Source organism: Crinia signifera, chromosome 8, assembly GCF_055691185.1.
Source record: "Crinia signifera chromosome 8, ASM5569118v1, whole genome shotgun sequence".
NCBI classification, from domain to species: Eukaryota; Metazoa; Chordata; class Amphibia; order Anura; family Myobatrachidae; genus Crinia; species Crinia signifera.
Window position 1 is genome coordinate 164,286,707 of NC_139224.1, and position 25,855 is coordinate 164,312,561.

The following is a 25,855-nucleotide window of genomic DNA, read 5'->3' on the forward strand; positions in this document are numbered from 1 at the left end:
AATTGGTTACAAAACTGACAACAAAACTACATTTTCAACCTTTTAATGCAAAATACTCACTCGTAGGTGCCACATGTAACTGGTACTGAAAATAAATATAGTTTATATACAGACATTCTGTAACATACAGTATATTACATTCAAGTAAAACAAGGGTAAAGCGGGCATATTTACAATATCCACATTATTCTATTGAAGTTATACAATTAAATTAGAGGTTCTATGACGAAACAGTCATTCGCAATACAAATTATAAAAGAGAGTAATTGCGGTAAGCAGGGATACAACTAAGGGCCCAATTCAGAGATGACCACAGGGGAAATGTGTTCTCAAACTGGGCAAAACCATGCTGCACTACAGGTGGGGCAGATGTAACATGTGCAGAGAGAGTTAGATTTGGAGAGTTAGAATTGCAGTGTTAAAATAATTCAGCCAGTATTTACCCTGCACAGAAACAAAATAACTCACCCAGATCTAACTCTCTCTCTCTCTGCACTTTACATCTGCCCCACCTGCAGTGCAGCATGATTTTGCCCATTTTAAGAACAGATTGGTCTGAATTAGGCCCTACGTCCCTGTTTGTCCTGGTTGTATTGTCACACACACACAACCTGTGTGCCTTGATCTGTGTGTTGCTGGCTTTGTAGACTTTCGTTAAGCCTAGAAAAATCTCGTGCAATAGAGAAGAAGAGCAGGAAAGTCTGGATGGGAAACCGAGACAATCGGACAGAAGACATATTATTATGCAGATAGATGATTGGGGGGATAGACGTGAGCCAGTCCTGTTGCCCCTTGTACATGTGACATTACAAAAAGTTGTCCAGGCTGCAAGTCGCTGCTTCTGGTACCCTGTTAGCCAAATGCAGATGCCTCCAGAGCAGCAACAGTGACACCTACTGGCCCGCCCAGGGTATAGAGTGTGCTTTGCTAATTGTGTACAGTATGAAGGAGATCGGCACAACTCAGAACCGATTCCAGCGGCATTTTACTAGTGTCCGGAGAAGCATTTACTCCAAAAACCTAATAACATTTTTATTAAATAAATAAAAAGATTAAATCTGTAACATAAATCTGTTTAGAGTCCGTCTCCAACACATTCACCGCATCTGGGACCACAAAGCACCGCTCCGGCAATGTCATAGAGAGGCTCAACACGCATTCCGGTCAAGACTCGGACAAGATGCTCTGCGCGGTGGCCTGCGCCATTGTTATCCCTTCTGATTGGAATTGTTGACAAATGTTTATCATGCAGTTTAAGAGCAGAAAGACTACAACGAGGTCATCGATGGTGCTGAGGATCCCGCACATAGGGTCCGTGATAACATCGAACGGGGGAGAAAGACACATGATGGCCCCAAATGAGCAGACAACTATTCGGAGACAGAAGATCCACACAAGTCCACCCATGGTGAAGATCCTTCTCAGTGCTAGGTGGAGAAGTGACGGCAGGTCGTACAGGTAGTCAGCCAGCTGGGGGAGAAACAGGAACATGTTGAAATAACCGCAGGTAGGCAACAAAACACAAGAACATGTTTCCTAAGCTGATGTGTGAATTACACGCATCGTAAGATGAACTAACAAAAGGTACGACTCAAAAGTAACGAGCCTAAAGATATATGTAAGCGCTTCTCAATGCGGTGAAGAAAACTTGGAGATGCAACGCATTTCGCTTTGAAGAGTAGAAGGGGCCTCAAACATCGTTTATGTTAAACTCCCCCCAAAATTTTGCTGCATAAAATTTTTTCTGTACGTTTTGAAAAAAAAATGCATATTGACCAAACATTGTGGGTACTTGTATACAGACACACAATGACTAGGTCTGATTTTCATAGGATGCCTACATTTTTAGAATAGATATTTTTTTGGGGGGAGGAAACCCACGCAAGTACGGGGAGAATATACAAACTCCGCACAGTTAGGGCCATGGTAACAAACAAACCCATGACCTCAGTGCTGTGAGGCAGTAATGGTAACCATTACACCATCCCTACTGCTCCACCATGTATAAGGTTGACACTACGGATGCCAATCCCAGGGCATTTTTTCAATCCCGGATTCCAGGATTGAAAAATACACAATCCTGGGACATCCCTAATAAAAAATAAACAGGCCCCGTCCCCTCACACTGGCCGCCCCGCACATTTACTTACACGAGCGGGGCAGAAAGCAGCGGTGCATTCGTGAGCGGGCGGGTGGCAGCAGCAGCAGAGTGGGCAAGTGGGCGGTTCTGCTGGGAGGCGTGACAGTCACGCTGGGCAGAGCCGCACGCCCGTGAATGGAACAGCCGGGCAGTATAGGGTGCTCAGACTGCGTATGTACAGTCTAATCCCTAAATCCTGGCAAATTTGGGGCCAAATCCCAGGATCGTCCACCCTAGTCGACACTGGAGAAAGTTCGACACAAACAAACGGAGACTACGGAAAATGAAAGGTTGACATAAGTTTTTTTGTTTTTTTAATTGCGTCAATGTCAACACCATAGCACGTGTACCACCAATTATTGTGCCGATTCGTTCGCCAGGAATTATGCCACTTTACCAAGTCCACGTGGATGGCAAAGTATGAAAAACTTCAATAAATGAAACAAATCCCTAAAAATCTCATGTCGATCTTTTCACGTGTTGACATTGGGACCATGTTGACCATATGGTGACGAACTATTGATTGTCGGCCTAGACAATGTAACCTAACGTTACGCTAGTCAATGGTAACTTCCACCAGATATGTATGCGGTATGATATACTTACAGGTCGCGGGGCCCCCGAGAAGCGATTATTATAATGTCTGATGTCCTGTGTAATCTCTCTGCTCATTTTATCTTGTTGGATTTCACAGAAATCATTGTAGAGGATATGAACCTATCATAGACAAATGGTAAAATCTGGTTATCCTCCTCAGTGCTAAAGGCATCGATAAATAACAATGGCTATGAATGTGGTGTACTGACGTGGTAACAGGGTGTATCTGACAGAAAGCTGAAAGTACCATTCATTCATTCATCCACATACTCCTCTCCATCTTTGGCCACCAGCCTCTAGAGGTCCGTTGATCAAGTCCTCACTACTTACATTGAAGCTGTAATGTGTGGCGCTCTTTTTACCTGTACTCTTGTGTCAAAACACTTGTGGCTAGTGTGGCTAATCCCGGGATCGGGATCAGCGGGATCCCGGGATTTGGCCTAAAAAAGTCCGGGATTTCAATCCTGGCATTGGAAAATCCAATCCCGGGATTTCGGGATTAGACTGCGCATGCGCAGTCTAATGCCGGGCAGCGTCTGAGCACTCGCTCAGACGCTGCCCGGCTGTTCCCGTAAGATGACCCGGCGTGCGGCCTGCGTAGCGTGACAGTAGAGGTCACGCTGCGCAGGCCACATGTCACCAGTGACCGCCCGCCTACCCGCCGGCCTGCCTCCGCCTGCCCGCCTCTTCTCCGCCGCCCGCCTGCACGCCAGCCTGCCTCCGCCCACCTGCCTGCTGTCTTCGATGGAGGTGCACTTGCCGGGAGGCACCGTGCACCTCCAAACCCACTCCCGGCCGCCCGCCCGCACCCTTATGTAAGTAGATGTGCGGGTCGGCCGGGGTGGGTCCAATGCTAATAATGGGCTTTCTGGTTTGGATGCCGATCCCGGGAATCCCGGGATTGAGCATTTTTCAATCCCGGGATTGAAAAAATGCCCCGGGATTGGCATCCCTACTTGTGGCGCCTTTTAAATAAAATAATACAATGATTTTTATCCCCTGAATTTCTAAAACCAGGACCGGTTCTTTGAGCCCGAGGCTGGTTATGCTGGAGGGGTAACCTCACTTTAAAAAAAAAAAACGAAACCGCACATTACCATGTCTAAATCGCACATGTGCATTCATTCACACACTTTAACCAGCCTGGCTGTATACCGGCGGATGTATTGAAATTATTTCAGACCTGTGCAATACTGCCAAGCCTGCTACATGTTATGAATGAAGGCTGGGGCAGTGGAAGGGCCAGGATGCTCCGGCGTGTGATCCCGGAGCAGAGATGAGGGGTAGTGACGGGGAGGGTGACCCACAGCTCTGTGGTGAGGTTTGCTGGGGCAGGACAAACCTGCCCTGTTAGGTTTGTCCTGCCCCAGCAAAACTCACCACCCAAGGGGTTAATGACCAAACAACTCACTTTTTCATGACCAAAAAAATCGCACCAATCGCATGCAATTTCCATTTCTACCTGAAAAATCACATTCTATTACATTTGCGAATTAGTAAAAAAATTGTTGATTTTTAAACATGCGATTTCGGAACCTTCCTAAGAATCACCCCGAATATTAATTTGATTTAGATTTCTCTTCTGTTTACTTTGGATCTTGTTTATTATCACATCTATTTTTTTCACACCTGCATAATAGTTTTGCTCAGTACTGTACACACGCACACACACACGCACAGGTAAGGTGCCCATACACTAGTAAGATTTATCTTCAGATCTGGCTGGTTGGAACAAAAACATGGTTATGGATGAGTGACAGTTTGTCAGTTTTCCAGCATTTCCAAGCAAATGGTGAACTGTCATTTGCTCTCATCCATAACCATGTTTTTGTTCCAACCAGACAAATCTGCAGATAAATCTGCGTGTGTATGGCCACCTTAACACCTCCTTCATCTATATCAGATGTACTTTAGCACTCAGTAGATACCTTTTGTCTGCAGAGGGGACAGCTAATGGCTCCCAACCAGGGGTCGTGCTTCCAGTACTCAATGAGACAGGAACCTGGTGGAAACAGAGACAAGAGACGATATTACAGCATCTGCTTTGTGCTAATACACCTCTTTTTATACTACTGGCAATATAAACTATAATTCTAACAATACAAATTTATTTTTTGCAATTCAAACAGTCTGGTTTAAATGTTTAAATGAATTGTAATTTTTTTTTACATTTAATGTTGAACGATGTTAATATTCTTATTTTAAAGTGGCTCACCACTGGATCTGCTACTAGCGCTAGGGCTGTTGAGCCTGACTAGACGTTGGACCTGAAAGGGTTAAAGTGGCTCACCACTGGATCTGCTACTAGCGCTAGGGCTGTTGAGCCTGACTAGACGTTGGACCTGAAAGGGTTAAAGTGGCTCACCACTGGATCTGCTACTAGCGCTAGGGCTGTTGAGCCTGACTAGACGTTGGACCTGAAAGGGTTAAAGTGGCTCACCACTGGATCTGCTACTAGCGCTAGGGCTGTTGAGCCTGACTAGATGTTGGACCTGAAAGGGTTAAAGTGGCTCACCACTGGATCTGCTAATAGCACTAGGGCTGTTGAGCCTGACTAGACGTTGGACCTGAAAGGGTTAAAGATCTTGGGCTCTTTTTTTTTAATCCAATGAGACTTACCGGTTGCTATGGACAACAGCTCTCAAAAAATGCATGCATGTTTGTCACAGTGAGGTAGATGTATTAAGCCTGGTGAAGTGATAAAGTGGTGATAAAGTGGAAGGTGATAACCCACCAGCCAATCAGCTCTTTCGAAAACGACCGTTGTTGATTGCTGTGATCACCTTCCGCTTTATCACCACTTTGGGGCAGATTTATTAAGCCCAGTGAAGTGATAATGTGACTCCTACTTCATCACCGGCCAAACAGCACCTAACGGTCACTTTCAAGCCCAGTCTGTAACTTGACAGGCACTGATTGGCCGGTGATAAAGTACCAGGCACTTTATCACTTCACCGAGCTTAATAAATCTGCCCCTCTATCACCACTTTATCACTTCACCAATATATCTGCACCACAGCCTTTATTTGGTGGATGAGATACTTGTGCTTCATTTAGTTTTGCAGGACACGTTAAGGTCACTCAGAACATTGTATAGATGTTTCTGGATCCGGAGCAGTCGGGGTTAAGGAGCGTGCAGGCCTACACTGTGCTGGCAGAGGCGCAGGTGCCTGCATTTCTTCTAGAGCGGGATGCTGGTAATGTCACAGAGAACATGAATACAATATTTGCAGCCCGGGCTTCCTGTCGGTTTCCTGGACATATGTCTCGGGATCAATGAGAAAATGAACGGGCAGCTGAGCAGGAATTAGAATAAATTGGTTCCGACGTTTCCTGCCCGCAATTGGTGACAGTGTGCAAGGTATACAATGACTTATTCACTTGGCCGGGCGCCGGCCCCTGTCATTGTTGCTTGTAATGAGCCAGACCCCGAGCGCTTCCGGCGGAGGGCTGTCCAGCTGGCTCCCTCGCATTGCAGGGGAATAAAACCCCATTTTCTGATGTCTCTCAGTCGCTGTTTCCTGAGCTGCCCAGCCTGTGCCAATCTGTGCAGGGCCGTCACAAGGCAGGCTTGGTGCTAAGAGCTTACAATCAAATCTTTAACTAGGTAGAGATGATGTCACATGAGAACATTTCTTGTATTACTATAACAAAGGGCTTCCATCTACAGCAGGGGCTCTCAAACGCTGGACCCTGTGAGACAATAAAAAATAATACAGGACCCCAGCAAGCTACGGCAAAATGGCCTCCACATGGAATGGACTTGAAGTGAAGAAAGCGCTATTGTGACAGGGAGGCAGTGGGTAATGGGGGGATGGAAGAGGGAGGCAGTGGGTGTTTACTTAATGATTTTTATCCCCCCCCGTCCCCCCCCCCCTCAGACACATTAGCCTGGAGTTGTGACTAGCGATGGCCAGCGACCATCGAGGATTTGAAATCATCGATGGTTTATGGCTGATGTTGAATACTTTTGCCATCGATGTGGAAGAACCAGACAGTTTCCCTACATCGATGGCACAGGAGAACTTTTCCAAGGTGTAGGACGTGGAGCCCCGTTCCCACATTCTGATTGGCCCACGGGCCTTTCAGTCAAAGATAATGGATGACCATCGATACCTAAAACTATTGATGGTTATCCATCACATAGTTTATAGCTATCGATGGCTGGTTGCAGTATCGCCATCGATGGCAACCGTTGGGACCCACTTTGGGGTCGGGACTCACCGTTTGAAAACCGCTGATCTACAGTATCCCTGTGTAGGTCACTGTGCGGTTACAAACATAATACAAATATCGGTACTTGTTTCCTAGCACGGCGCCCATCGCATACCATAAGATGGTATGCAATGCGATGTTACGAGATTGCACCCAAAGTTATACAACTTTAAATTGTATACCATCGCATTGTATGTCATTGTATGCCATATACAATGGTATACAATTTAAAATTGTATAAGCACCCTAATGGGTGTTTTCAATGTTAAATGTGCCCCCTATAACAAAATTAATTGTATAAGCACCGTAATGGGTGCTTACAATGTTAAAAGCACCCCCATGCCACCCCCACTATCAACGCCAACCCGAAGCGTGGTCACTTTCAAGCCCAGTCTGTAACTTGACAGGCACTGATTGGCCGGTGATAAAGTACCAGGCACTTTATCACTTCACCGAGCTTAATAAATCTGCCCCTCTATCACCACTTTATCACTTCACCAATATATCTGCACCACAGGCTTTATTTGGTGGATGAGATACTTGTGATACAGCCACCCCCACTATCAACGCCAACCCGAAGCATGGCGAGCGCAGCGAGCCTGCGAGGGGCGGCGGTACGCGTCCTCCAACCTTTTCATACCCCCACTATCCACGTCGGCGTGGAGTTGATGCTAGATAGGGTGGTGAGTGCAGCGAGCAACCGAGCTGGAAGTGTGGCGAGGGGACGTGGAATACATGTTAAGTAATACGCGTCCGCTCGCCACACTATATAAAATCAACTCCACGTCGTCGGGGATAGTTGGGGTATGAAAAGGTCGGAGGATGCGTACCGCCACCGCTCGCCACGCTTCGGGTTGGCGTTGATAGTGGGTGTGGCGTGGGGGTGCATTTAACATTGTAAGCACCCATTAGGGTACTTATACAATTTAAAATCGCATCGCATGCGGGCATATGGCATACGATGCGATGCCATACAACTTAATATCGTGGGCGTCGTGCTAGGAAACAACTACCCAAATATCTATAGAGAACTCCACCCTGGGGTGCTGAGACTCTGTGGATCTCATGTTGATGGAACTATGCTGTACTCCACTTATACCCCTTTCACACCAGCCTAAATTCCCGGGTTGGGTCCGGGAACAACCCGGGACTAGCTCTGGTGTGAAAGGTTCCAGGGACAAATTCCCGGGTTAATTTGCCGGCAATTAAACCCTGCTAGGTAGCAGGGTTGCTCCCGGGTCCTTCCAGGGTTACTGGCTGGTGTGAAAGGTGCAGGGACATGTCCCTGCTTCCCGTGTTGCCTCTGCTAGTACTGATTTGCTAGCAGGGCAAGTTCCTGTTGTGGTGGACACTCACAGACACGCCCAGAGACAGCATACAGCGTGCAGGGAGACACTGTGCATGTTCTGTGGCACCACAGACCCCAGAAGTGCGTTTTAACCCCTGAAAGCCTGCGATGTGTGCCATGTCTTGGACAAATGATGAGGTGAGAGAGATATTAGAAGGGAAGATGCTTTCATATGCCTTTTAATTTGTTTAATACAAGTAAACAAAGGCTGAAACACTACAAATGTTTTGTGTCTTAATTATTAACAATCAATAATCTAACGTGAGCCAAAAAAAGGCCATTTTCAATGTGATTCTCATAGAAATGCAGGGTCTTCCCGGGTTCAGTGTGAAAGGTGCCAACCCGGGTTGTCCCTGCTTCAAAAGCATGTGTGAATGGGTCCCAACCCGGGAATGTCCCTGCTTGTCCCTGAAATTTAATTCCCGGGTTTGTCTCTGCATTTCTGGTGTGAAAGGGGTATAAAATCATCAATCTTATACATCTAGCAGGAAGTCTAGATTTCAAGGGAATTGGATAGATATAGGAATGGATCTGATATCCACCTTTACACTGCAATTTATATTTTGGATGAACACCCACCCACCCAAATCTAAATCGCTTTGCACATGTTACATCCCCCCCCCCCCCCCCCCCTGCAGCGCAGCATGTTTTTGCTCATTTGCTTGATTTTTCGCCTTGCTGACAAAGCTGATTCAGACCCTGAGAGTTTGTCACTACGACTGTCACAGTTATTCCTGGACTTCTATATTCCTTCAGATAATGCCTGGCAATTACAGCAGTGGTTGCTGTATACAGTACTATGCACACACTTGTCAGTATGTGGCATACAGCAATGTCGTACCAGACACCAGGTGGCGCTGTGCAGCACAGATAGCGACTGGGCACCAAAACAAAACGATTTGTAGCAGTTTTGCCAACACATTAGAGCGGAGGGTTTAAAAATAGCCAGCGAATCGGGTGGAACCTTTGATATCGCAGTCTCATCTAGGACAGTTTTAGGCCAGGAACTGCTGGGCGCAGCGCCACTGAGCCAAGGCTTTCAGGTATTGCAACGTCCAACCAAATGAAAGATAAGATTTAGCGATTACTTTGTGGTTTCCACGGGGTTCTAACAGTTAATGGATTGTGCAAGAGAGAGAGCAACCTCATCATTACATGCAAAGTCACTGTTTGTACTGAAATTGATAGGTTTAGTTCTTCATGCTACAGGACACAATGACCTTGTCGTGTTACTGGTGAATGATCGCTGGGAATCGTGGGAGAGGAGGGGGTGTGTGACATCTCCTGCCTGGCAAAAGCGCGGCGGACTAATACAATGCAGCGGCCCCTGCTCTCATCAAACAAAGTTAATTAGCGTCTAGGACTATTAACTATTATGCCTATGGGGGTTATTGAGACCTGATTGCACGGCTGCCAATTTGCAGGCCAGGCGATAGTCGAAACGACTGTGTATGCTTACGGCCAGGGCTGCCGCTAGGAATTTTGGGGCTCCGGACTGATTTTTTAGTCCCCCCCCTCACTTACCGCCCAACTCCCCCTCAATTACCGCCCATGGCTCCGGGTGCCAACCCCCTTCTGCTGTGCTGCCTCCTGCTGAGTGCCCTGTGGCTGAATGAAGCCCTGCTCCCAATGTACGGGCTTCTTTGGCTCCGGACACCAGCAGCCAATTAAATTGTGAGCCGCGTACTGTTAGCCAATCAGAGTGGCTGCTGGCGGTATGCGAGCTCTGATTTGCTGCCGGCGTCTGGAGGTGAAGACACCTCCGGGACTCTGCAGGGCTTCGTTCAGCACACTGATCGCAGGCAGCACAGCGGAGGCAGTGGCGGGGGCCCTTCCCTCTCTCTCAGAGAGGCAGGGCCTGGGACAGCTGTACCCACAGCACCCCCCTAAAGTCCACCCTGCAATAATATATAGTGTCTTGGTTTAATCACTGACCAGACGCAAGATGATTGACAGGAAGTTTGTGGGTGTAACCCAACCATCAGAGAAAACACAGGCGTGCCCGGGCATTTTCAGGGAAGGCGTGAGACTTCAGTTCCCGCCCCGAAAAGCCTGTTTCTATCACACTGGCTGAGTAGGTCCTGGGCTACGCACAGACTTGAAAATTCATTCAGTAGTGAGCTATTAGATTTGCAGCTTTTCGCAGCCTTGCACAGGGCAGGATTTCCTTCTGGTTGGGCGGCGTATACCTGAACGCAGGTCTGAATAACCCCCTTATATTCCAGGCGACCAGCAGGTGGCGATGCAGAGCAGGCAGTATACTACTACTAAGCTGTGGATATTTCAGTATAACTATTTGATATGACGGTAGAATGACACTTAACAAATCCTCCTGCTACTAAATGATACAGGCAACAATTCTTCCCCTTCAGAACCCAACTCATACTTCTCTCTTACTTATTTATTATTATTTAACATATTATTTACAGTATATAGCGCACACATATTCCGCAGCACTGTACAGAGAATATTCGAACAATCACATCAATCCCTGCTCCAGTGGAGCTTACAATCTATATTCCCTACCACATATACACGCACACAGACATTCTAGGGTTAATTTTGTTGGGAGCCAATTAACCCACCAGTATATTTTTGGAATGTGGGAGAAAACCGGAGCACCCGGAGGAAACCCACGCAAGTATGGGGAGAATATACAAACTCCACACAGTTCGGGCCATGGTGGGAATCGAAACCATGACCTCAGTGCTGTGAGGCAGTAATGCTAACCATTACACCGTCCGTACTACCCCAAAGTACAAAGCCCTCCCTTCACATTGCCGCTTGCCCATTTCACTATACAAAAGAATGTTTCCTTTCTTCCCAACTGATAACTTCTTCCTACTCCTCATTCTAGATTTAACTCCATGCTGCTCCCTACCTTTGGAACTCTCTACCTCTTCTAACCCACTGCTCCATTCCTGCTGACTTTCCCCTTGCTGTCACCCCTGTCTGCCCCTCTCTTTTAAACTATATACTGCATATTCACTGCCTAAAGAGCTGGTAACGCTGCCTAGCTAAACCCATGCCCTCCTTGCTGAGCGCACCCCCAAATCAGCTTGCATGCGGAGGAGAAATCATTCGATATTCGTTGACCATCAAATGATTTCTCCAGCCGCCACTCTCAAAAGTAAGTCTATACTTTCGTTTCAGATGCCCGCTATCCACTGCCTGCCCCGAGGATGCATGCCCACAATTTTGAATATGCCCCCTAGTGGTGGATTTAAATCAATACCAGAAATAATTGCTTAATAGCCTGGTTCTTCTATTCATTACATACCTCCAACATGACCCATTCCATTAGGTACAAAATGCTCTGTTCCTGGACTTCCTTGCCAGTGACAGTTACAGAGGTGGGACTCCAGCACAGTCCAATATTCAAAGAGGGGGGGGGTCACATCAACTGCCAGTGAGTCCAGGACAGTGATGTTTGGAGTGGCAGTAGGTGTGGCTCCCCTTTTTGAATATTGGACTGTACTGCAGCCCCACCTCTGCAGCTACCACTGGTAAGGAAGTCCAGAAAAGGAGCATTTTGTACCTAAAGGAATGGGCCATGTTGGAGGGTGTGTCATTATAGTTCGCTGGTTTGAAGCCATCGGTCAGAGACAATGCTCACAGGACGTTTGTCGAATCGGGGGTGCACTGCGGATACACAGACGTAAATGGATCTGAGTCACTGTATCCACCTGGCACATTGGGTCCGTGTTATTACAGAACTATTATACGGCGAAACGCGGCCTGTTGCAAAAATAAACATTGCACAATTTTTTAATAAGGATCATTTTAGTTTCGGCAGAAGCTACTGAGATTGTTTAAACTTTAGTAACTCGCGTGTGTTGCAATAAATCAATGTTTCCAAATCAATAGCCCGCATCACGCCATGTTTACCTATGGGTCGATTACAAGCACAGTTAGTAACCGGGGTCTGTACGTTGTGCAGCATCCTGCTGATGGACTACAATGCCTAGCAGGACTTAACATGCTGGGAGTTGTAGTTTCTCTTGTTACCGCTACAGCATCAGATCTTATTACGGCATCCAGGTTGTATGACTAAGAGACCTGCCAGGCATTGGTCACACTCATACTCTACCAGTGACATGTTCACGAGGGGCAGCGAGAGCTGAAAAGTGTTTTATAGAGATATTTATTGTTTTTTATTAATCTTGTACTGCAATACCGTATAAAAAAGGCTTTGATGTTGTCCATAATTCTATTTAATTATTTTATATAGTATTAAATGCAGAAACCAACGACTTTAAAGAATCTCCCTTTAGTCATCGTAATACTTTGAGTATATTGTGATTGCTCTGTCTTTATGGTTCTCACCTCTTTCTGCAAGTCAGGATTATCCTGAAGGCAGAGTGTGTTCATCAGGGAATCAATGGCATTAATGTAAACTAGCATGAGGATGCTCTAGAGCTGTAGCGTGGAGGTGCTCGAGAGCTGTAGTGTGGAGATGCTCTAGAGCTATAGCGTGGAGATGCTCCAGAGCTGTAGTGTGGAGGTGCTCTAGAGCTGTAGTGTGGAGATGCTCTAGAGCTGTAGTGTGAAGGTGTTCTGGAGCTATAGCGTGGAAATGTTCTAGAACTGTAGTGTGTAGGTGCTCTAGAGCTATATCGTGGAGATGCTGTGTCTAGAGCTGTAGTGTGGAGTTGCTCTAGAGCTGTAGTGTGAAGATTCTCTAGAGCTGTAGTGTGGAGATGCTCTAGAGCTGTAGTGTGGAGATGCTCTAGAGCTGTAGTGTGGAGATTCTCTAGAGCTGTAGTGTGAAGGTGCTGTGCAGCTGTAGTGTGGAGATGCTCTAGAGCTATAGCGTGGAGATGCTCCAGAGCTGTAGTGTGGAGGTGCTCTAGAGATGTAGCGTGGAGGTGCTCTAGAGCTGTAGTGTGGAGATGCTCTAGAGCTGTAGTGTGGAGGTGCTCTAGAGCTGTAGTGTGGAGGTGCTCTAGAGCTGTAGTGTGGAGATGCTCTAGAGCTGTAGTGTTCTAGAGCTATAGTGTGGAAATGTTCTAGAACTGTAGTGTTTAGGTGCTCTAGAGCTATATCGTGGAGATGCTGTGTCTAGAGCTGTAGTGTGGAGTTGCTCTAGAGCTGTAGTGTGAAGATTCTCTAGAGCTGTAGTGTGGAGATGCTCTAGAGCTGTAATGTGGAGATGCTCTAGAGCTATAGTGTGGAGGTGCTGTGCAGCTGTAGTGTGGAGGTGCTCTAGAGCTATAGCGTGGAAATGCTCTAGAACTGTTATGTGAAGGTGCTCTAGAGCTATATCGTGGAGATGCTCTGTCTGGAGCTGTAGTGTGGAGGTGCTCTAGCACGGAGATGCTCTAGAGCTGTAGTGTGGAGATTCTCTAAAGCTGTAGTGTGGAGATTCTCTAGAGCTGTAGTGTGGAGATTCTCTAGAGCTGTAGTGTGGAGATTCTCTAGAGCTGTAGTGTGGAGATTCTCTAGAGCTGTAGTGTGAAGGTGCTGTGCAGCTGAAGTGTGGAGGTGCTCTAGAGCTATAGCATGGTGATTCTCTAGAGCTGTAGTGTAGAGGTGCTCTAGAGCTGTAGTGTGGTGGTGCTCTAGAGCTGTAGTGTGGAGGTGCTCTGTCTAGAGCGGTAGTGTGGAGGTTCTCTAGCGCTATAGCACGTAGATGCTCCAGAGTTGTAGTGTGAGGTCCTCTCTAGTGTGGAATAGGAATGATCTTTTGGATCGATGCAGAATCATCATGTCTATATTCTGACACAGAAATCCGTTAGTGGAGCCAATACAATTGTACAGTGGAGCGAGGGACAACGTGGTACAAATACTGTCGCAGACGATATTTGGAACTATTTTCTCACTATATACAGTACTTGAGCATCACTCCAAAATTGATCTTGAGAATATTTTGAGAGATCGGTGCCCCTCCCTAGCCTGGACATGTTCTGGAGCAAATTTTACTGCAATAGTCAATTGATCTTATTCTGGAGTCGGTGCTAGGCCCATGGAACCAGCCAGATGCTGGACTGATTCTGAAGCTCATACCATGGGAAGCGTTTCTCCCAGCAATGACTAACATTTTACTATTGTCACCAAGGAATCCCATACATACCTTACCCCCAGCTGACTTCACACAGCTGATCTTTACTGTACAATCTACAGGCCAGCTCAGCCAATAAAACATCATGTGCATCTTGTAACTCAGTTTAACAGCAAGCGATGATGCAAACCGTGCTTACAGTACAGTATATAGGTCTGACGACGACTCCTAATGTTACTCACCACAAAACAAATGGCCGCAGTTGGTCTCAACAGGGGATGTGGCCGTCTGCAAGCAGACCGGGCAGGAGAGATCACTGTGGAAGTGGGGGTGGCGGCTCTTATACGACTCCTTACAAAAGACAAAGGAAGAATTTAATTACTGAACAATCTGTAGCATTATATATCTATTGCATTTCTATATTTGAATTAAGGATAATATTTTTCTAGTAGAAAATCCCTAACAGAATAAGGTCCAATATGTCCGTCTGCATACGAAGGTTCTGTGGGACAGAAAATGCCGAATGACGCACAGTAACAGAACCTTACACAAACCATTTCAGTGCGCACTCACTTTGGGGTGGGTCGGGGGAAGTAACTCCTTGTCCTTTGCTTGAGGATGTGTGTCTGGTTTATTCACAGCATAACATCTGGGGGAATAATACATATATTAGTAATGAGAATAATACATGTCCATTACGCTATGTTCCCATAGAAGAAAATCGAGACCAGAGTGTTCAGGTGGAGAGATATAATATGAACGAGAACAATAAAATAGGTTTAGCACTGCTCTCAGTCATATAAGTTCACATGACGCTGGGCGAACACAGCTCTGCCGCGGATGTATCTTTTGTGAGCAGGTGCACAATTACAATAGCTGTATGCCAGGTGCAAAGGATCCACCTTAAAGTACTGTATGTGCATTTAAGATTTCAGCCTATCTCTGTGCAGGCTTCAGATTCACCCTCTCTGAACACGTAGGGAAAATGCTTCAGAAACGCGTCGGTGGGCGGTGTTTCTTTATTATTGCTAATCCTATGGCATCATGCCCGCTTACTGATTGGTGGGTTAGCATGGCACAATACGCGTCTCCCTGGGGTTGCCCTGCTACGCACCGACGCGTTTCACATTATGCTGCAGGGTTCTGATAACACGGGCTGCTTTCTCATACCCTTATCTCCATCTGGGAGAAGTGCAGACTTTCCCAAGATCCCGACTGACACCCAGAAAATGGCAATTATGGGAAACCCACGCATTTTGCAACATTAGTAACCATTTGTTGCACACACAGCTGCTTGTACGCTCTCTTTGAATTGTGCATGCTGCGTATTATGACTGCAGTGTTGTGTACATACAGGTGGAATGTCAGTAAACGTGCATCGCACACACGCTCTGCTCTGTTATCACCGTACTGTAAATGCTCGTACAGTGACTCTAGTCTCATGCTGTGCATCAGAGCCCACGTCACAGATTCCTCTCTGCCTATGCTACGTGACACTGTACCCGAGTCAGTGGAAAACTGTGGTATAGGAGGTGTGTTGGAGCAGTGCAAAGGTCTGTGTATACATAGGCAGAGGTGACATTAAGATAAAATGGAAAAACCCCACTGACCTAGATGTAGATAAAACCAGCCCACAAACACTGCTGGCCTCAGTCCACTCCAGCCTATATAACCGATAGCAGATTAACTCCTTCTCTGCACTTCCATCACACACACACCTCCTATTCACAGCAAGTAACTCCTTCTCTGCACCTTCCATCACACACACACCGCCTATTCACAGCAAGTAACTCCTTCTCTGCACCTTCCATCACACAAACACCTATTCACAGCAAGTAACTTCTTCTCTGCACCTTCCATCACACAAACACCTATTCACAGCAAGTAACTTCTTCTCTGCACCTTCCATCACACACACCTCCTATTCACAGCAAGTAACCCCTTCTCTGCACCTTCCATCACACACACAACTCCTATTCACAGCAAGTAACTCCTTCTCTGCACCTTCCATCACACACACCTCCTACTCACAGCAAGTAACTCCTTCTCTGCACCTTCCATCACACAAACACCTATTCACAGCAAGTAACTTCTTCTCTGCACCTTCCACCACACACACCTCCTATTCACAGCAAGTAACTCCTTCTCTGCTCCTTACATCACACACACCGCCTATTCACAGCAAGTAACTCCTTCTCTGCACCTTCCATCACACACACACACCTCCTATTCACAGCAAGTAATCCCTTCTCTGCACCTTCCATCACACACACTGCCTATTCACAGCAAGTAACTCCTTCTCTGCACCTTCCATCACACAAACACCTATTCACAGCAAGTAACTTCTTCTCTGCACCTTCCATCACACACACCTCCTATTCACAGCAAGTAACTCCTTCTCTGCTCTCACATCACACACACTGCCTATTCACAGCAAGTAACTCCTTCTCTGCACCTTCCATCACACACACACACACACACACACACCTCCTATTCACAGCAAGTAATCCCTTCTCTGCACCTTCCATCACACACACTGCCTATTCACAGCAAGTAACTCCTTCTCTGCACCTTCCATCACACACACCTCCTGCTCACAGCAATTAACTCCTTCTCTGCACCTTCCATCACACACACACCTCCTAATCACAGCAAGTAACTCCTTCTCTGCTCCTTACATCACACACACTGCCTATTCACAGCAAGTAACTCCTTCTCTGCACCTTCCATATCACACACACACACACACACACACACCTCCTATTCACAGCAAGTAATCCCTTCTCTGCACCTTCCATCACACACACTGCCTATTCACAGCAAGTAACTCCTTCTCTGCACCTTCCATCACACACACCTCCTACTCACAGCAAGTAACTCCTTCTCTGCACCTTCCATCACACACACACCTCCTAATCACAGCAAGTAACTCCTTCTCTGCACTTCCATCACACACACAACTCCTATTCACAGCAAGTAACTCCTTCTCTGCACCTTCCATCTCACACACCTCCTATTCACAGCAAGTAACCCCTTCTCTGCTCCGTCCATCACACACACAACTCTTATTCACAGCAATTAACTCCTTCTCTGCACCTTCTATCACACACACACCTCCTAATCACAGCAAGTAACTCCTTCTCTGCTCCTTACATCACACACATCTCCTATTCACAGAAAGTAACCCCTTCTCTGCTCCGTCCATCACACACACTGCCTATTCACAGCAATTAACTCCTTCTCTGCACCTTCTATCACACACACACCTCCTAATCACAGCAAGTAACTCCTTCTCTGCACCTTCCATCACACACATCTCCTATTCACAGAAAGTAACCCCTTCTCTGCTCCGTCCATCACACACACTGCCTATTCACAGCAAGTAACTCCTTCTCTGCACCTTCCATCACACACACCTCCTACTCACAGCAAGTAACTCCTTCTCTGCACCTTCCATCACACACACACCTCCTAATCACAGCAAGTAACTCCTTCTCTGCACTTCCATCACACACACAACTCCTATTCACAGCAAGTAACTCCTTCTCTGCACCTTCCATCTCACACACCTCCTATTCACAGCAAGTAACCCCTTCTCTGCTCCGTCCATCACACACACAACTCCTATTCACAGCAATTAACTCCTTCTCTGCACCTTCTATCACACACACACCTCCTAATCACAGCAAGTAACTCCTTCTCTGCTCCTTACATCACACACATCTCCTATTCACAGAAAGTAACCCCTTCTCTGCTCCGTCCATCACACACACTGCCTATTCACAGCAAGTAACTCCTTCTCTGCACCTTCCATCTCACACACCACCTATTCACAGCAAGTAACCCCTTCTCTGCTCCGTCCATCACACACACAACTCCTATTCACAGCAATTAACTCCTTCTCTGCACCTTCTATCACACACACACCTCCTAATCACAGCAAGTAACTCCTTCTCTGCTCCTTACATCACACACATCTCCTATTCACAGAAAGTAACCCCTTCTCTGCACCTTCCATCACACAAACACCTATTCACAGCAAGTAACTCCTTCTCTGCACCTTCCATCACACACCACCTATTCACAGCAAGTAACTCCTTCTCTGCTCCTTACATCACACACACACACCTCCTATTCACAGCAAGTAACTCCTTCTCTACACTTCCATCACACACACACCTCCTAATCACAGCAAGTAACTCCTTCTCTGCTCCTTACATCACACACATCTCCTATTCACAGAAAGTAACCCCTTCTCTGCTCCGTCCATCACACACACTGCCTATTCACAGCAAGAAACTCCTTCTCTGCACCTTCCATCACACACATCTCCTATTCACAGAAAGTAACCCCTTCTCTGCACCTTCCATCACACAAACACCTATTCACAGCAAGTAACTCCTTCTCTACACTTCCATCACACACACAACTCCTATTCACAGCAAGTAACTTCTTCTCTGCACCTTCCAACACACACACAACTCCTATTCACAGCAAGTAACTCCTTCTCTGCACCTTCCAACACACACACACACACACACACACACACACACACACCACCTATTCACAGCAAGTAACTCCTTCTCTGCACCTTCCATCACACACCACCTATTCACAGCAAGTAACTCCTTCTCTGCACCTTCCATCACACACAACTCCTATTCACAGCAAGTAACTTCTTCTCTGCACTTCCATCACACACACACCACCTATTCACAGCAAGTAACTTCTTCTCTGCTCCTTACTTCACACACACACACACAAACACACACACACACACAAACACACACACACACACACAAACACACACACACACACACACACACACACCACCTATTCACAGCAAGTAACCCCTTCTCTGCTCCTTCCATCACACACAACTCCTATTCACAGCAAGTAACTCCTTCTCTGCACCTTCCATCACACACACCACCTATTCACAGCAAGTAACTCCTTCTCTGCACTTCCATCACACACAGAGCCGGCCTTAGGCATAGGCAAACCAGGCAATTGCCTAGGGCATTTGGAATGCCTAGGGGCACCAGCAGCTTCTGCTGATTAAAATGATATGCAGCATGCCTATATTCTGTGTGTGAGTCAGGCTGTATCTGCATATGAAATAGTGTATTCATGGAAATCACTGTAACATAGCATTCTGTATGCAGGTACAGCCACAGTCGCACACAATATAGGAATGCCGCATATCATTTTAATCATTGGCAGCTCCTTGTGTGTGCTGGTTATAACAATGCAAATAAGATGACTTTTCAGCAAAAATGCACCCAACGTTAGCAGAACTGGCCAGGAGCTGCATGGCCTATTGAGGCAAGATGTATGAGGAAACATCTGTATCCAAGCAGAGGCAGAGGTCACAGTGTTAGCGGATGTGCGAGTGCTGTCTGCGGGTGGGTTGGTTGTGCAATAGTGTTCGGCATATGTGTAAGGGGCATTATGTGTGTCATGTATAAATGCATTAATAATGTGCAACATATGTGTAACAGGCATTATGTGTGTTACGTGTGTAAGGGCATTAATAATGTGCAACATATGTGTAATGGGCATTATGTGTGTCATGTGTATAAGGGCATTAATAATATGCAACATCTGTGTAATGGGCATTATGTGTGTCATTATGTGTATGAAGGGCATTAATAAAGGTTGGCATAATGTGTAAGGAGCATTATGGTTATAAGGACATTAATGATGTGCGTCATGTGTAAGGGGCATTACTGTGTGGTATTATCAGGGGTGCCGAGAGAAAGGGGTAGGGGGTACAAATTACCTAGGCCAAAGTCTAATGGAAGGGCCCAGTGGGGGCCCCGGGCCCTGTCCCCTTAAGTGACAGCAGCAGCTGCAGCTCTTCTCCTCTGCCCAGCACACACTGCTTTGTGCTGGGTTGCAGTGTGGCCATGGAGGTGCTTAAAATACAATATTTTCTCAGGATTGTTTTCTAAGGGTATAATGTGAATAATGTGAGTAATGACATAAGGTAAAGTGGTACTACTGTGTGATGTAACGTGAATAAGGAACACCATTGCATGATATGTGAATAAAGTTGCACTCCATAGTGCAGGCAGCGCTATCGCTGAAGCGCTTATCTCACCCCTGGAAACTGTAGCGGTGGCTCAAGGGACCTGCTGCCACGCATAAATAAAATTAATTGAAATGTTGGGCTGAAATGGTGCGCCCTCCAGTGACCTGCGCCCTAGGCAGCTGCCTAGTGGTAGCACCGGCCCTGTGTATGCAAACCAACGTTCCTGCAGTTGAGCAATTACCATCGCTTCTAAGTCGCACTGTGCATGTGCCGCAATGGTTTGGAAACGGCGATCGGAGAGAGGATTTATTTGCAAAGTGATTGACAGTCAGGGACAACTTGGGGGAGGTCACCGGGAGCGGCGGCACGTAATGTGGAAGCACATGATTTCCGACACGCTCAGCATCAGTCTACACAAACTTATACATTAGGGAGGTGGAATGGTGCAAAAATCATACTTTTTGCCAAACCCATCCTTTAATAGAATGAATATAGGTGCAGCGCCATGTATGACCAGCAGGGTGCACACGATCACGGCCGCAGCTGCCTTCCTTACTATTATGTTATATGCACACACAATATAAACAGAATTGGTGAGGTCGGATTTCCTGCCAAGTTGACATTGAAAGCCCGGCCCCAGGCTAGTGAGAGTGGACAGAGGGGTATCTCAGCGTTACTGTTATAGGATAACTGTACTAAACGCTGAGCGCTTCCTCCTCCTATTATATATCCTGATTCCTGACACACGGTGTATGTAAGCTGTGCAGCAGCCGCAGCTTTACTATAAAGCAGATGACTGACCGTGCTGAGCATTTGCTAATAATATACAGTAGCTGCGCTGCACAGATCTATAATGTCTGCTAATTAGAATCATGTGTCTATGGCAGTGGTTCTCAAATGCTGTCCTCCAGGCACCGCAACAGTCCATGGCTCTTATTCAGGTCTGATCGCAGTAAAAGTTTGTTCTCAAAATGGGCAAGACCATGTGCACTGCAGGTGGGGCAGATGTAACATGTACAGATAAAATGGGGGTGGTCACTGACTTTTATTTCCAAAGTGGAGAGAAGACGACCGAGGGGATGTTTTCCCGTACACATGCCTTCGCATGCTAGCAAGGGGATGCAGGCAGTCTGGGGGGATCGGTGATCGGCGCTGACCCGTTCCGCTAGGCAGCACGTATACGCAGTCTAGCGAACAAGTCTGAATGAAGCCCAAAGTGTCCTGTGCACTTCCACGTTCAACGAAGGAAAACATGCAATGTCGGTGGCCGCAAGTTCCATGCAGACAGCCGGAAAGTCGGTAAATTGTGGAATGTGGAAAAAATTGTATCGCCCCCAAAATGTCAGATATCATTTTCGGTAATAACGCTCTGTACTCTGTAAGTATATATGATAAACTAGTAAGCCCGCTTGAAGCAAATGCTTCGAAAGCTAGTCTGATACTTTGTGATTGCTTCTGTGTTTGTGCATGTGTGTGTGAGAGAGAGAGAGAGAGAGAGAGAGAGGTAGTTTCACTCGTGTTTCGGAGACACACAAATGGACACTATAAATATATAGATCAGTGGTTCCCAAACTTTTTGAAATCCCGGGACCCTAGCCTAGAACATCAAAATTTCTTTTACGGCACCCCTAGGTCAAAAGTTTCTTATTCAGAAATTTGGGAAAAAATTAAGTAAATTGTTTTATATGTCATGCATAGGTTTAATTATGGGTGAGGGACAGGATTAGCTTCTGTTTGTTCACATACTGTATTTTATTATTGACAGCCCACCAGCAATATTTTTGCCTTTTACATTGACCATAAAGAATTTGAATTGGTCCTGGACCACCAATCCAAGGCACCCCTGCAAGTGTCCCGAGGAGCCAAGGCACACAGTTTGGGAACCTAAATAATGAATATGGGTAACTATGTATCATCCAGTACAACAATCTTTCCTGGACAAGTCACGATGGCGTTCGTGGTGTAATGTTACTGAGATATTACCACACGTAACTTGCTGATAATCACCCGTCTATCAGTCAAATGACTTTTGACAAATATTGGCAACTTGTCATTTGCACTTTGTATACGAGAGGATAGAGGAACGTGTGAGGAGCTTTCATTTATGTTTATGGTCTGCACGCATGACAGGTCATTACATACGGATTACATTACCAGCTGGAACACTGAGACACCTCTGTGTTATGATAACAGGAACTGAAGCAGAACTAAAGGAATATGGAATATGAACCAACATTTAGCTTAATAAACGACAGAGACCTGTAGGTCATCTGCAGATACAGGTTGGGTGTCCCATATCCAAAAATTCTTGGCACCAGAAATATTTTGGATCTTTCCGGATTTTGGAATCTTTTCATAATGAGATATCCTGGTGATGGAACCCGAATCTAAACTCGAAATGCAATTCGTTTTCCTATACACCTTATACACACAGCCTGAAAGTAATTTTATACAATATGCTTAATCTTTTTTGAGCATGAAACTTGAAATGTCTTCATACATAAAATTAATTATATTTATATACACCTTTAGCCACTACACACTAGGCAATTCGCTCCACAAGCAATATCCTTAACAATTTCTGCGGAACTCGCAAACGTGCGATATATCACATACACTGACAATATAATTCAGTGATGTCATCCTGTCCCCCCTCCGTACATGGCGTAGTCAATGACATAGCCAAAAATGAGCTGCATGTACAGATGACGGAGGACATCATTAACGACCCGCGGGAGAGAGCATCGTTAACAATATTGAGCGCACACACAAGAAGATATTACAAACAATATCACTCAGAATGGCCGAAATGAGCGATATATCGTTTGTAATATCAGTTAGTGTGTATGGGGCTTTACAAACTCAGCCTGAAGGTAATTTTATTACTTTGTAAGAATTTTGTGCATAAAACAAAGTTTGTGTACTCTGAACCATCAGAAAGCAAAGGTGTCACTGTCTCAGTCGCTCTCGGAATATTATGGATGACAGAGTTGTGGATATGGGAGACGCTATGTGTATACAAATCCCGTTTAGTAGAAATGGCATTCATCACTCTTATTAATGAGGCACCGGCGCTATACAATAGGGAGACAACTTTTCTTGTAAAAATGACAGTTATAGAATATTCATATTCAAATATTCTTGACTAGTTCCCACCCCGTCAAAAACAGCTGTGCACGTCCAAACAGAGCAATACTTTAATTGTCCAATCAGGTCATTAGTGTCCACTGGTGCACAAAACCCCTGAATTCCCTCCATAGAGGTGAGGAACCATTTATTATATAGGATTGTTACTCTCAAAAAAATGAATTTAAAACACAGAAAATGGTAGAAAACCCTTAAAATATTAAAATAAATCTATTAATGTGGTAATGATATAATGACTGTCCAAAAATGTCATTTATATCGGCAAATAGGGTGTTATGTACTAAAGGAAAAAGGCATCCAAAACCAGACAATTTCTGGCCGTATTTGTCATGTGTACTAAGCGACGGAATGCCACAAATTTTCTAGAATTACCCTATAGAAGTCTAAGGGCTTCTCATTGCATTTCCCCCTGAAAGGGGTCCAATTGGATCACTCCCCTCTACGTTTTTCTCCAAAACCCACCCAAGAGATGCCCCTGTGAGCAAAAAGGGGCATCTCTTTACGATACTAATCCCATATGTAAGTGCATATGGGATTAGTATGAGGTGGTACGCGGCTGTGATGCTTATTACACCATGCCTGTATTCACTCCTACAAAATTTGGAAGCGGCAATCGATGCTTTTTGTATTTCAAGCTTCCTGATTGGTTAGAAGAGATTCTGTATTGCACAAATAAAACTGTATCTAACACAGTCGCATTTTGTTACATTCTTTTAGGGATATAATCTAAACGCTGTAAGCTTGAATACAATGAATGGAAATCTTTAATTAAAAAGTTTGGTGAAAAATTGTTCCAATAAAGAGCACCGTGTCACTAGAATTATCCTACCTGGACTGCGCGGGGCTGCAGAACGTGTGGCTGAGCATGTTGACGGGATCAGTGGAAGCAGATCACTGCTAGGACATAACAGGGCACACGCACATAACTAGGCGCCTGTTAAATATTAATCCGGTGTCAAGGTTTTCATAATAAAACAAAACACACACATACTTGGTTAAGGAAATGGTTGTAGGAGAATGACCTACGTATCAGGCTCAGCAAAAAGCTTGGGAGGAATTATTTTGGGAAAAAGAAGGAAAAAAAAAAAACCCTGTCTTTAGCAATATTACTAAACTAAAACCTATCAACCATTAACTAGATCATGTTCAAGTCACAAGTATTGTGGTCATATGATATTAGGGAAGCTCTCGCGGACAAGCAGCTGCAATCCGGTGGTTTGCAAGTTAGCAAATATTTCTGGTAAATGCAAATAATGAATTACAGGTAAGTTTTAAGGGCCTCATTCAGGCCTGCACGCTGGGCATGCGAGTGTTCGGGGCTCAGCGAGCAGGTAACTGCTTCCCGCTGCCTCGCAACATCACGACTTATGAATGAGTTTGCAGGGCTGCGGACAGATGCATACCGGTGCGCATCAGTACGCATGCGGACGCTTAGAGGAAAAAAATCATTTGATTTTCACTACCCATCAAATGATTCACTTCAGAGTGCTCTGGAGTGCGTTCTACTCAGGGCCAGTGCAAGCCCTGCCAGCGCCCCGGGCGAGCAGCCCAACGCCCCCCCCCCCCCTCCTCACCCGCTCCAACTGGGGGGAGGGCTGCGGATTTCAGCTGTCAAGCACGGGGGAGGGCACCGGGCACTGACTACTGCGCTCCAGGGGGGGGGGGGGGCAGTGGATTGCTGCTGTCCAGCACGGGGGGGGGGGGGGCAGCGGGCGCCAGGCACTGACTACCGCTCTCCAAGAGGGGGGGGCAGCAGATTGCTGCTGCCCAGCACGGGGGGGGGGGGGCAGCGGGTGCTGACTACCGCGCTCCATCCACGGTAGGCTCCAGTCAGGGGTGGTGGGGGGGCGTACTCACCTGCTCCCTGCTTCGTTGAATTGGCTGGGTGTCCTGTACTTGACAGCTGCTGCAGCTTGTCAGCTTTCTTCCGACTTCCTGATCTCCTCGGCGGCTCACTACCGCCCTTCAGTGGCCGGCGCCCTAGGCAAATGCCTAAAGCTGCCTGGTGGTGGCGCCGGCCCTGGTTCTACTGCACAGAATGAGACAAAAATGAAACTACAGATAATTCAGATGATGCGCTAGTCATTTGCTAAATAAAAATAAATATTGAGCAAGCATAGTAACCATTTATGTACCAGTTATTGGACATTTCAATGTATATGCCTATGGGACATTTATAGCGGCACCTTTTGGCAAATTTCAGAAATGACTGGCGAATCATTTGAATTATCTGTCGTTTAAATTTTGTCTCATTCAGAGCCAATCAGATCCTAACTGCCATGTTATAGACCGGGTTTGAAAAATTACAGTTATGAGCTGATTGGCTGGTTGTTGATCACTCTGCCATTTTATCACTTTTCAAGCCTAAATCTG

The 25,855-nt window shown here is 46.1% G+C and overlaps 1 protein-coding gene across 1 annotated transcript; it reads right to left on the reverse strand.

Annotated features, from left to right (window-relative positions):
• Positions 1-28: 28 nt before the first annotated feature.
• On the reverse strand, positions 29-25,377 carry LOC146026729 (E3 ubiquitin-protein ligase RNF170-like). Its single transcript, XM_083157628.1, has 7 exons — positions 25,340-25,377; positions 24,312-24,416; positions 14,875-14,950; positions 14,544-14,652; positions 4,666-4,739; positions 2,747-2,857; positions 29-1,470 (listed from the first exon to the last, which is right to left on the reverse strand). The coding sequence occupies exons 2-7, from the start codon at positions 24,347-24,349 to the stop codon at positions 1,165-1,167; spliced, it is 714 nt and encodes a 237-aa protein (XP_083013754.1). The 5' UTR covers positions 24,350-24,416; positions 25,340-25,377; the 3' UTR covers positions 29-1,164.
• Positions 25,378-25,855: the final 478 nt, after the last annotated feature.

Excerpts from the sequence above, each read along its gene's own strand:
- LOC146026729 (XM_083157628.1), bottom strand. The coding sequence starts at position 24,349 with ATGCTCAGCCACACGTTCTGCAGCCCCGCGCAGTCCAG. Across the intron at positions 4,740-14,543 it reads CTGCGGCCATTTGTTTTGTG|GTTCCTGTCTCATTGAGTAC; the intron begins GTGAGTAACATT and ends TGTTTCCACCAG. Across the intron at positions 2,858-4,665 it reads GTCCCCTCTGCAGACAAAAG|GTTCATATCCTCTACAATGA; the intron begins GTATCTACTGAG and ends TGTCTATGATAG.